The sequence below is a fragment of the Papaver somniferum genome, chromosome 4 (assembly GCF_003573695.1).
Source record: "Papaver somniferum cultivar HN1 chromosome 4, ASM357369v1, whole genome shotgun sequence".
In the NCBI taxonomy this organism is placed as follows: domain Eukaryota; kingdom Viridiplantae; phylum Streptophyta; class Magnoliopsida; order Ranunculales; family Papaveraceae; genus Papaver; species Papaver somniferum.
The window spans coordinates 57,306,293-57,319,247 of record NC_039361.1 but is presented as its reverse complement, the minus strand read 5'-3'; the positions used below and the strand labels follow the sequence as shown (position 1 = coordinate 57,319,247).

At 36.1% G+C, this 12,955-nt stretch overlaps 1 protein-coding gene across 1 annotated transcript; it reads right to left on the bottom strand.

The window, feature by feature from the left end:
* Positions 1-11,826: 11,826 nt before the first annotated feature.
* Positions 11,827-12,450, bottom strand: LOC113272565. The gene has a single exon (XM_026522381.1). It carries the CDS (start codon positions 12,448-12,450, stop codon positions 11,827-11,829), a length of 624 nt encoding a protein of 207 aa, XP_026378166.1.
* Between the last annotated feature and the right edge of the window lie 505 nt (positions 12,451-12,955).

The following is a 12,955-nucleotide window of genomic DNA, read 5'->3' as shown; positions in this document are numbered from 1 at the left end:
AGTTAAATCTAATGATCCTGATTTGATTTTTCTAGCCGAGACCAAAAATAATGACAGGAAAATAGTTAGATTTACTCAAAAATTAGGATACATGAATTATTGGTTTGTCAATCCAATAGGTTCAGCTGATGGGTTGTTTCTTTTATGGAAAGATGGGATTATTTTAGAAATTATATATGTTACTAGCAATTTTATTGTCCGTCATATGCAGATTGATGCTAGGAGTGATAAATCTTTAGTCATTCTTATGTATGGTGCCTTGAACAATGAAACAATTACAGAACAATGTGAATTTCTTTACAGCTTAGCAAGTTCATATACCTGTCCTTGGGTGATAGTTGGGGATCTAAACTTTATAACTCATAAAGATGCTATGAGGTAACATATCTAGTCAAACTGATCTAGATTATGTGAATGAGCATTTAGATAACTTGAACCTGAGTGATGTTTTTTTCATAGGTAATCCTTATACTTGGTCCAATAAAAGAAGTAATCTAGAAAGATTAGATAGGGATCTATGTAATGGTTATTGGTTGCATTTTTTCCCAATTGTGTTGTTTATCACCTCATTTCTCATGCAAGTGATCATTGTCCTATTTTGTTGGTTTGTGATAGAGAGTTTAATAATACTAGTAAACCTTATAGGTTGAATAAATGTTGGTTCTCTGATAACTCTTGTGCTGATCTTATCAAAGATAATTGGAAGTCTCATGAAAATGGTTCCTATGCTTTTAAACTTACTAGATCTCTTAAAAATGTCAAGTATATATTAAGTGACTGGGATCATAAAAAATTTGGAAACTTCCAAACCCAAATTAGAGATGTGCAGACTCAAATAAGCAATTTGACTCAAACTAGTAATAATGGGGATAGTAGTACTGAACTTAAAAACTTGAGGCTAAAATAGATTATTGGTATCAAGTCAAACATGACTACTATTTGCAAAGAGCTAAGGAGAACATTCTCACCTTTGATGATAGGAACACTAATTAAATATTTGTATGATAAGGTTAAGTATAGGAAAAGAAGAACTCAGATTGAATCTCTTCAATCTGATACTGGTGTTTGGATTACTGATAGGAAGTGTATTGCTAATGATCTTAGGATGCATTTTTCTACTATTAGTAAAACTATTGATCCTCCTGATTGTGATGAATTTCTCTGTGATATTATGCCTTGTATTACTCAGGATGAGAATGATATGCTTATCAAAGTTCCTACTAGTGAGGAAGTTAGAAATGTCTTGTTTCAGATGCAACCATGGACCTCTCCTGGTCCCGATGGTTACCCCTAGGATTTTACCAAAAAATGTGGTCTATGGTAGGGGATGACACTGTGAAGATGGTTCAAGCCTTCTTCCATTCTAAACATCTTTTAAAACAGCTTAACCATAGTTTTATTAGTCTAATTTCTAAAACTAATGCACCCAAGCATCCCAAGGATTTCAAGCCCATTAGTTTCAGTAATGTAGCTTATAATCTTATTAGTAAGTTATTAGCTAGTAGACTTAAGAAAGTTATGGATAAATTCATTAGCCCATATAAAGCTGCTTTCCTCACTTCTAAGCAGATTACATACAATATTGTTATTTCACATGAGTTGGTAGATACTATGAGAAAATGTGAAGCTATTAAAGGTCTGATGGCTGTAAAATTGGATATGTCGAAAGCTTTTGACAGAACTGAGTGAAAGTTTTTGATAGCTATTCTTAGAAAAATTGGCTTTCATGATGACTGGTGTAATATGATTATGGAATGTATCTCAACAGTCTCTGTCTCTTTCCTGCTAAATGGCTCACCAGGTGATTGTTCTATCCCACAAGGGGTCTCAGACAGGGAGACCCCTTGTCTCCTTATCTATTTATCATAGTATTGTCTCTCTAAATTATTGATTAAATATGAATGAAAGAAAGTTACAGGGTATAAAGGTTTCTAATATCAGTCCATCTGTTATTCATCTGTTTTTTCTGCAGATGACTGTCTCATTTTTGCAAAAGCTAATATCCAAGGTGCTAGGAAACTGGATAAGATCATAAAAACATCAGTAAGTATAGTGGGCAGTCAATAAACTATGAGAAATCAGGTATGTCTTTCTCCTCTAAGATGAATAGTCAGATTAAGAGTCAAATTGGTATAATACTTAACATTAGGACTCTTGGCCTTAAAGACAAATACTTAGGAGTTCTCATTCTTATACAACAAAATAAAATAGGGACTTTTGGGCATTTACCTGAAAGTTTTCTGGATAGACTTGCTAGATGGAAGGGTAAGAACATGAATCAGCCCACCAGGACTGGGGTGGTGCAGTTAGTTTTAGGTACTTTAACATCACATCACATAGCCATTTTTCCCATGCCAAAAACACTTACAGATAAACTAGATGGAATCCAAAGGAATTTTTGGTGGAACAAAAAACAATGTGGTAAAGGTCTATTTGTTAAAAAATGGGAGGTTGTAGCTAAATCTAAAACATTAGGAGGTCTTAATATCAAAAAAAAAAACAACGAATGAGCTTAACAGTGCCCTCCTAGCAAAACTTGCATGGAGAATGCTCACTGAAACTGATGCAGAATGTGTAAAAATACTGAGCTCAAAATATTTTCCTAATAGTAACCTCTCCATGTTAGTAGTGATAGTGGAAGTTGGGTTTGGAAAGGTATTTGTAGAGGCCTTGATATTATTAAGGAACGTTACTATTGGGAAGTTGGGAATGGTAAAAATATATTAATCTGGGGTCTCATGCATAGCTGGTCGTTTATCTTCTAGGTTTATGTCTAGTAATATGGAAACTGTTGATCAGCTAATGATGCCAAATAGCAACAGATGGAATGTAGATATTTTGAATGCTCTATTTGATAGTAACACTGTTTCTGAAATCTGCAAAATTAGAATCCCTTTGTGTGGTAAAGATAGATTGATTTGGAAACCTGTTGATAGTGGTATTTTTTCTGTGAAAAGTGCTTATAAAGTCATTGATGCTGCAGGTACTATACATTCTCCATTTGATGGACCTTTAAATTTCCCTTGGAAAAAGTTCTGGAAATTGAATATCCCACAAAAAATTTTACACTTTCTTTGAAAATGTGTGCATGGATGTTTAGTAAAGACTAACTAGACATATACATAATGTTGATTCTATCCGCCCTTTGTGTAGCAGGGAAATTGAGACTATGGAACACCTGTTTTTAGAATGCTCTGTGTCTAAGAAGATTTGGGATACAATGGAAATTGAAAGTATGCATACCAATTTAGGTCATAATATGTTGGACTGGATAAGTAGCTGGCTTACTATCAATAGTAGTATGGATATAACCTTGTGACATGCTATGTTATTATGTACCACTCATGTTCTGTGGCACATTTGGAAAATGCGGTGTGCAGTAGTTTTTGATAACTTGCAGGTTCAGGTGAATATTATAGTTCAATAGAGCAAGAAATCGATAAATGAGTGGAATGAGAATGTACCTAAAATGTCTGCTAAGCATGGTCAAGTATAAAGACAAAGACTTGTTGTGCAGTGGAAAGTTTCATCTAAAGGCTTTCATAACATCAATTTTGATGCCTCTTTTTGTAAATAAATAAAGAAAAGGGATCTGGACTAATTATGATAAATGCTGCAGGTTGCTTCAAAGGGGCCTGGTGTATCCCAGCAGTAGCAGAAGATGCGGAGCAGACAGAAGCCTTGGCACTAATGGAAGCAGTACATTTAGCAAGAAGAAGTGGAATCTCATAAGTTCACCTGGAAGGAGACTGCACCTATGTTATCAATGCACTGTATGGAAGTATTGGAGTTGTCCAATGGAAGAATAATGCAATTATCAGGGATTGCGCTGAGTTATTGAAGTCCTTTAATAAATGAGAAATAACTTATGTACCCATAGAAACAAATTGTGCCGCGGACTTGCATGCAAAAGATGCACTCAGTATGGTATCTAATTCTTCTTTCTTAAATGAAGCCCTAATATGGCTAGAAACTCTTATTTAAGAGAAACTCCATGTACAAGAAGTTTATTGATTAATATACATCATCTTTCCTCTTTAAAAAAAAAAAAAAGAAAATTTAAGAGAAATACAACACGTCCCAAGAGTGTTCTTGTTATGACCTTGGACGACCAAATCTGATATAGCATTCTTGTATTTTTGAATTCTCAAAATAAAAGTATTAGAACTCGGTTCTTTCTGTAATTGCTTGACCGTTATTTTGGACAATAATTAATGGCAACTGCAAGATGAAACTTAGCTTATATAAAGACAACTCTCTTTATTGATGTTTAGAAAATCTCTCAAAACTAAACACAAGCTCTAATCTTGCTCATATGATCAACCACAACTTTGGTGATCATATATATATAGAACTATGAATTCCTTTTCCTAATCCTATTACCTTATTACATGTCTTTCCTTTTCTTAGAACTAGATGACTTCTAATTCCCTTAGGATTACATCAATTTCCTAATCTTGTCCTAACCAGCTTGTTAGTGACTTTTATGTTGAAGTTTAACCAACATTCTCCCCGTTAAGCTTCAACCTTACCCGTGACATATCTTGTACTCCAATCAATTGTCTCATTTCTTCAAACTTGATCCGATCTAATGCCTTTGTCAATATATCTGCTTTCTGCTCAGTTCCTGGTATGTGTTCAACGTTGATGATCTCCTTCTCGATACATTCTCGTATGGAATGATACCTTTTGTGAATGTGTTTCGTCTTCCCATGAAACACTGGATTTTTAGTGAGTGCAATTGCAGACTTATTATCAATCTTGATGAGAACTTTTCCAGGTTCTCTTCCTTTGATTTCACCCAATAGTTCTTGAAGCCATATTGATTGTTTAGCTGCTTCTGTTGCGGCCATAAACTCAGCTTCACATGATGAGAGGGCTACAATGTCTTGCTTATGTGAACACCATGTAATAGGTGCTTCTCCTAGATAGAATATATGACTAGTTGTACTTTTTCCATCATCTTGGTCAATATTATGACTGTTGTCACTATACCCAACAATTCATTTTGATCCTCCTCGACCATACTTCAATCCATAGCTGATTGTTCCTCTTATATATCTCAATATCTGCTTTATTACATCACCATGAGACTTGCGTGGACTCTGCATATAACGGCTTGCTACTCCCACAGAGAAAGCCAAGTCTGGTCTTGTGTGTAACAAGTATCTAAGGCATCCAACATTTCTTCTATAACTCGTTGGATCAATCTCAGCTTCTTCTTGTGCCTTTGAAACTTTAAGTCCAAACTCCATTGGTATCTTAGTTGGATTACAAGTTTCAAGTCCTGCTTCTTTCAGAATTCTCCTTGCATAAGCTTCTTGTTTAATCTGAATCCCATCTACTCCTTGATGGACTTCTATGCCAAGGTAATAAGTGAGTTTTCCGAGGTCTGACATCTCAAACTTTGATGACATTTCTCTCTTGAACTCATTGATCACCTTAAGGGAGTTGCCAGTCAAAAATAGATCATCTACATAGACTGCAATCACAAGAAGCGTTCCCTTTTCTTCTCTTCTGTATACTGATGTTTCTTTAGAGCACTTAACAAATCTGATTTCTCTTAAGATTTGATCTAACTTTGTATTCCAGGCTCGAGGAGCTTGTCTTAGACCATATAGATCTTTTGATAACTTATAAACCTTATGCTCTTGTCCTTTTACTTCAAAACCTTCTGGTTGTTCAACATACACATCTTCTCGCAATTCACCATGTAAGAATGATGTCTTAACGTCTAAGTGGTGAATTTCCCATGAGTTTGATGCTGCTTCTGCTATTAAGAGACGAATTGTCTCTAGTCTAGCAACTGGTGCGAAAACTTCATCAAAGTCTATGCCTGATTCTTGAACGTATCCCTTAGCTACAAGTCTTGCCTTATATTTGTTGACAGTATCATCAGCATTCCGTTTTATTTTGAAAATCCACTTAAGACCAATCACTTTTACCCCACCTGGCTTATCAATTAGAAACCAAGTCTTGTTTCTGTTGATTGAAATAATTTCTTCTCTACATGCTTGTGTCCATTTAGTCGAGACCTTTGCTTCTTGAAAATTCCTTGGTTCATCATTAACAGAAAGTAGCATAATCTCACATTCTTCTGCATCTTGAAGAACATAATCCTCCAGGTACTGTGGCTTTTGTATCTGTCTTGTTGATTTTCGCAGTGGAATGGGTTGAGTTATTTCATCGATCTCCTCTTCTTCTTATTCTTCTTCTACTTCTTCGTTATTCTCAGTGTTTTCATTATTCTCTTCTTCTTCTTGATTAACATCATTGTTTCCATTGGTATTGATGATTATGGGTCCTTCGCCTTCATCAATTACTTGACCCCATCTCATGTGAAACATTCCTGGATCCCTACTTGGTCCATCATTAGTTTCTTTCCAGTTCCAGTTTGCTTTTTCATCGAATACCACATCTCGACTCACTATTACTATTTTCGTTGTTGGATTGAATAATCTGTAAGCTTTGGATCCAGTCTCAATTCCTAGATGCACAAGAGTCTGAGATCGATCATCCAGTTTCTTAAGAGTTGCAGAATCAACTTTTGCGTATGCTTTGCAACCAAACACTCTTAAATGATCTATGTTTGGTTTTCTCTTTCGCAAAATTTCATATGGAATCATGTCTTTCAGAGATTTCGTAGGTATCCTGTTTATTAGGTATGTGGAGTGTCGTACAGTTTCTCCCCATAGATAATTAGGTACCTGCATAGCCTTTAAAGAACTTCTTGTCATCTCCATTAGAGTCCTGTTTCTCCTCTCCACCACTCCGTTTTTTTGTGGTGTATATGGTGTTGTGAGTTTCCTTTTGATTCCATTTGACTCACAGAACTTGTTGAACTCTAAGGAAGTGAACTCTCCTCCTCTATCAGTTCTAAGCATTTTGACCTCTTCTTTTAACTCTTTTTCTATCAGATTTCTGAAATCTTTGAATCTGTCAAATACTTCACTCTTTTCTTTCATAAGAATAGACCACATATATCTTGAGAAATCATCTATAATAACAAATATGTATTTGTTATTTGTAAGGGTTTGTGGTGTAATAGGACCACATAAATCAACATGAAGAAGCTCTAAAGGCTTTGAGGCTCTGAATGTTGTTGCTTTTGGAAAACCTTGACGTGTTTGTTTCCCAACTAAACATGATTCACGGATCCTTGATTCATCGTTTATCTATGGTAGCCCTCGAACCATCTTGTTCTGAGACATTTCCTTTAAATTTCTAAAGCTTATGTGTCCTAATCTTGCATGCCACTTCCATGTCTGATCTTCCAGTCCCATATTCAGACATAATGGCCTTCCAATCATGAGACTTATCTTGTAGAATCTATTCTGTGAACGTGAGACTCTAACTAAAAGTCTTCCACTTGGGTCATGAACTGTTAGATAATCTTGTCGCATTCTAACATCACATCCAACTTCTGTAGCTTGTCCTAAACTTAGAATGTTGCTTTGTAAGTTTGGGATGAAGTAGATGTTTGTGACAAGCTTCTGTTCTCCGGTCTTGTTCTGAAATAGAATTGATCTTTTCCCTTCAATTTCTACAGAAGATCCATCCCCAAACTTCACTTGTCCTTTGATTTTCTCATTGAGTTCAGAAAAGTAGTGTCTCTTACCAGTCATGTGATTGCTGGCTCCATTATCTAAATACCAGATTCCTTCTTCTCCATCCTTTGATTCGTAGTTCTTTGGTATTAGTTTACCTTCGTTTAAGAATACAACTTCGTGCATGAAAAGAGTTGTATCTGCTTCCCTTGTTTCATTCTTGTTTGCTTCTTCTATCTTTTGTATTCTTTCATGGAATACAGAGGAGAAGTGTCCTGTTTTATCACATCTATAACAAATAATGTTTGATCTATCCTTCTTTTCTTTCCCTTGGTTTTGATCATTCTGACTTGTTGTTCTATCTTGTGAGTTAAACCTTCCTCCCCTTCCTCGGCCTCTGTTTACTCTACTACCTCTTCCACGACATCTTCCTCTTGTCGCAGAGTTTTGTTGGTAAGAGTTTGTGTACAAGAGTTTTCCTCGAGTTTCTCCATTGTTTTCTTCATCAAGGATTCTCTCTTCATATGCTTTCAATCTTCCAATTATATCTTCATAGCTAGTCTTCTTTAAATCTAAGACTTGTTCGAGAGAGGCTATGATATGAATATACTTGGATCTTGGTAAACTATTGAGAAACTTCTTTACCAGTTTATCTTCATCAATTGATTGTCCAAGTGACGCAGCTTTTGAGGCTATCTCTGATAGCCTTCCTGCTAAGCTATCAATAATATCAGTGTCTTTCATCTTCACTCTTTCAAATTCAGACATTAAGGTTTGCAGACGGGCTTCTTTAACTCGATCAGCTCCGAGATTACGTGCCTTTATTGCATCCCAAATTTTCTTTGAAGTTTCCTGTTCACCAACTTGTAGAACAAGACATTCTGGTATTGCATGAAAGAGTAATCCAATGGAAACATTGTTTTTGTCTGGGTCCAATGTACCAGGATCAATTGTTTCCCAAACTTTGTAGATTTTCATCAGTACCTTCATTCTCATGGCCCATACTGTGTAGTTTGTGGCGTTGAGGATTGGAACTTGTATTGATGGTGGCGTGAACTGTTTTGCACCCACAATGGTGGTTTCGTTTTTCATGGCTCAGAAACAAGCTCTGATACCAATTAATGGCAACTACAAGATGAAACTTAGCTTATATAAAGACAACTCTCTTTATTGATGTTTAGAAAATCTATCAAAACTAAACACAAGCTCTAATCTTTCTCATATGATCAACCACAACTTTGGTGATCATATATATATAGAACTATGAATTTCTTTTCCTAGTCCTATTACTTTATTACATGTCTTTCCTTTTCTTAGAACTAGATGACTTCTAATTCCCTTAGGATTACATCAATTTTCTAATCTTGTCCTAACCAGCTTGTTAGTGACTTCTATGTTGAAGTTTAACCAACAATAATGCCAAGGTTATAATTTAGATTTGTGAAATTTTGGTTTGTTTCCGGCTTTCCACTTTGGCAATTGGTGCAGTACATTTGTTATCGCCGATCGACAAATAAAACCAAAGTTGATCACCAAAGCAGTGGTGTTTAAATCTAGGGGTGTAAATAATACCCGAAAATACTCGGCCTGCCTGTATCCGCCCGAGCCCGCCTGTACCCGAAGTAGCCCAAAGCCTGTCATGGCCCGTCATGGACCACCCGGCCCGGCCTGGATTAAATTATTGGGCGGTCTCGGGCTTTGCGATTAATTATGATGCTCGGCCTGATACCCGGCCTGGTGCCCGGTCTGAAAGCCTTCTATGTGTCATTAATCATTTAATATCCTCTTAAAAAGACTTAAAAGTTACAATTTTATAATTGTCAATTTTGTGTCAAGAAAAATAAAATATATAATTGTTTTTACTTATAATTAACCTTTTCAAAACATTAATGGTAATATATTTTCTTATTAGAAAGTTTATTGTACTCTAATTAATTATTTATTATAGGCTAAAATTAAAAATTTGTCAGTGTAATTTAAATATAAAATAATACTATCACTTACGATATGTGATGTTGGAAAAGAAAGGATATTGTATTTAATACCGTTCATTTGAAAATTTAAACTTAAAAAAAAAAAAAAGTGGCTTGTCCGGCCCGATCTGGCCTGCCCGTATAAAAAGCGGGCTTTGGACGGTCTTTGGATAGCAAATTATTTACTTGTGCCCGGCCTGAATTTGTTTACGGGCTCACAAATATTAAGCCTGGCCTGTCTGGCCTGTCTTAGTTTTTGGGTCGGGCGGCCCGGCCTGCCCGGATTTATACCCCTATTTAAATCCAATATTCCAAGGAACACTCTTATGAAATTATGTTTCCTTTTTTACTGTAAGCCACGAAGCCTGATACACCATTAGGTTTTTCGTGTTTAACGCTTAGCCAGGCCAGTTGGTAATTGGCACCGCTATAGTATACCTAGCCGGGACTTCGAAGGTTTGAGGGCCATTTGGCTCCCGAAGATGATACCCAACTACTGCCATTGTTAAACTCAAAAGTTTGTCCACTGGGAGGATGCCATGCTTTTCTTGTTTTGTTTTCTTGTTTTACTTGCATTGTCTTGGATTGTTTTATTCTCTATACTTTGTGAGATATCCTGATTCAGATCTGATTCTTTGATATCGTAACTTGATTGTTCATGTTGCTAGAAGAACCATGACCACTTTCTTAAAAACCAGCAACGAGATTCGGTGATTCCGATTCCGATCCCGATCAAATACTACAAAATATAAATAGGGTTCATCTTGCTGGTCTCTTTTGAAACTTTCCATGCATGGTGCTTCCAGCATAAAAGAAAAAAATTCCACAAGTACTAGAACCGAAGGAGGATTTCAAAAGGGAAGGGACAAAAAAAAGAAGAAAAAAAAATCAAGAGTTCCGGCAATCCAATTGACCATCTATACCCAAAGTTGCATCCGCTCGTTTTTCGGATGGCGAATTGTTAATAAAGAAACTTGTTATTGTTTTTTCTGAAAATGAGTCATTTGTCCAAATATTTTTAAAACATCGTTCAAATGGACGAGTAAAAATTATTATGGGTGAAATGGACACAAAAAAATAGTAAGGATAAAACTGGATTCATCCTGACTTAAACTTAAAAAATAGTAAGGATGAAACTGGATGCATCCTTATGTAAATTAAAAATAAAAAAAAGTATTTAAAAATGGGTAGCATGAAACTGTTTACATTCTGGCTATTTTTACATTTTTGTTCATTTAAACGGTATCAAAATCTAAATGTATTTTTCACCCAGAAATTGTTGATTTTGGTCTTTTTAACCAATTTGTGTTGTTTTTGTGGGAGAGTTGGTAATAAAGAAATATAAATCTACCGACTGTTGAATCTTTCGGCGAACTCAGCCTTAAGTTAGTTGTGAAATCATGTTTCAAGCGTGGTCGATTCTCAAGACCCACCGAGCGTTGCATTTTAATTTGTAAACAAGAAAAAGAAATATTGAGTCGATTCACTAAAAAGCCATCGTAGTGGCTTAACTGGCTATGAATCCGACATGATGCCCCATTTGTTAGGTAGACTTGTTCGCCAACATATCTTTGCCCAATTTTTAATGTGCACTAGGTAATGGCCTAACATTCAAAAGAGAAGTGTATCGAATCAACATTCAATGGAAACAAACTATCGCATTATTCGCGGACTGGATTTTCTGTCAAAAAGTAGTATGGGCAAACTATCAATTGTTCATACGATATGATGTCGAATTTATCTATTTTTTGTCCATGCAAGGAGTGGCTCACTTTCGCTGCACCGTTGACAGTGACACTCTATCTACTCCGGTAAAAAATAAAAAAATCCAACCCAAATTGCAAGTTCAACCCCAACGATTCAACCGTTGCACAAACTTGAATATGTCAAGCAACCGTTGCACAAACTTGAATATGTCAAGCAAAGTTTAACCCCAGGTGCTACCCAAGTCGGAATAAACCAAGGGGCTAGTCAAGTCAGCTAGAAAGCCCGACTCTCATCCTTGAGGCCAAGAGGAGCAAGTCAATAGAGACTGAACTTGGGAGATCTTATGAAATCCCCTCAAAATGTTCCGCAAAAGAAAAAAAGAAATCGTCAAAATAGACATCCAATGGGGCGATAAGTTCAAATTTGAAATAACAAATGATTTCCCACGAGTTAAAACGGGGTTTTGCCTTGCCTTTTAATAGTTAACTGTTCATTTTACTACATAATTTTTTTTTGGGACTTTCTAAGCTACATATATCATCATCATTTTTCCTTCTCTTTTACTTTTACTGATTTGCAGAATCACCGGAACGAAACCGTTACACAGCGGGAAGAGTCTCAGGTCTCCATGAGAAATCCGAAAAATCAGATAATCCCGACAGAGCATCAGAATACTCAAATAAACCGTCGCCAAAATCTCCTCCTAATAAATCACTGTTGATAATATTATTATTCTGCTGTTGTAAATTCTCATCATCAATTCCAAAATCCTGATAATTTGGGAATTGATCATCATCAAAACTCCAGATTTGATCTAATCCCTCACCGATAGTAGTACTGTTATCATAATTCGTTTCAGCATCTCCTTCAGTACTGGCAGTAGATGTTGAAGATGATGAGAAATTACACGGTGGAAGACCTAATTCATCATCAGAAGCTTCTAACAGAAAACCTAAATCAGGCTGTTCATCAACATCACCACCACCTACTACAAAATTATTCATATCTCCCGGAAGAGGAAGAGAGATTTCCTCTTCAAAACTCTTCATGACAGAATCAAGATCCTGAGTAATAGACTCGTCAGATTCATCATCATCAAGGATGAGAAGGTTTTCTCTGATTCGTTTCGTCTCCAGGGACGACTCTAATAATTCAAACGAGTCATCTCTGGTTCTCTTGTTGTTGGAATTTTTGGTTGTTGCTGTGATGGATGATGATTCCATTGTAGGAGGAAAGAAAGATTCAGAAGAAGGTATGGAGTTTACAGAGAGGAAGGGGAAGAACAAGAAGGGTGTCTGTGGATATGGAGGAAGAAAGAGAATGAGAAATGAAGGGTATTTAAATAGCGTGATTTTGAAAGAAACGGTGAGATTTGAATAAGAAAAAGTTAAAAATGAAATGAAAAAGAAGAAGAGAGAGAGTACGGAGGAGAAGGCGCGTGTATTAGGGATACTTCACAGTCATCACGCACGTCTTGCTTCTGTTATTACTATACCCAGGCCAGTACTGTTTTCTTTTCTTTTCTTTTCTTTTAGATTTTTCTGGTTCTCCCTCTTCTTTCGTACTATTATTAACCCTATTGAATTATTTTGTTTCAAATCCGACTGGGTCCCGCTATTATCACGGATCTAGATTTAGTTTTTCTTTTTTCTTTTGGGTGCGGCTGTTCTTGGTTTCGAATTGCGAACGGTTATGGGTATGAGGATGGGTAAAGTCCTTGTGGAATCA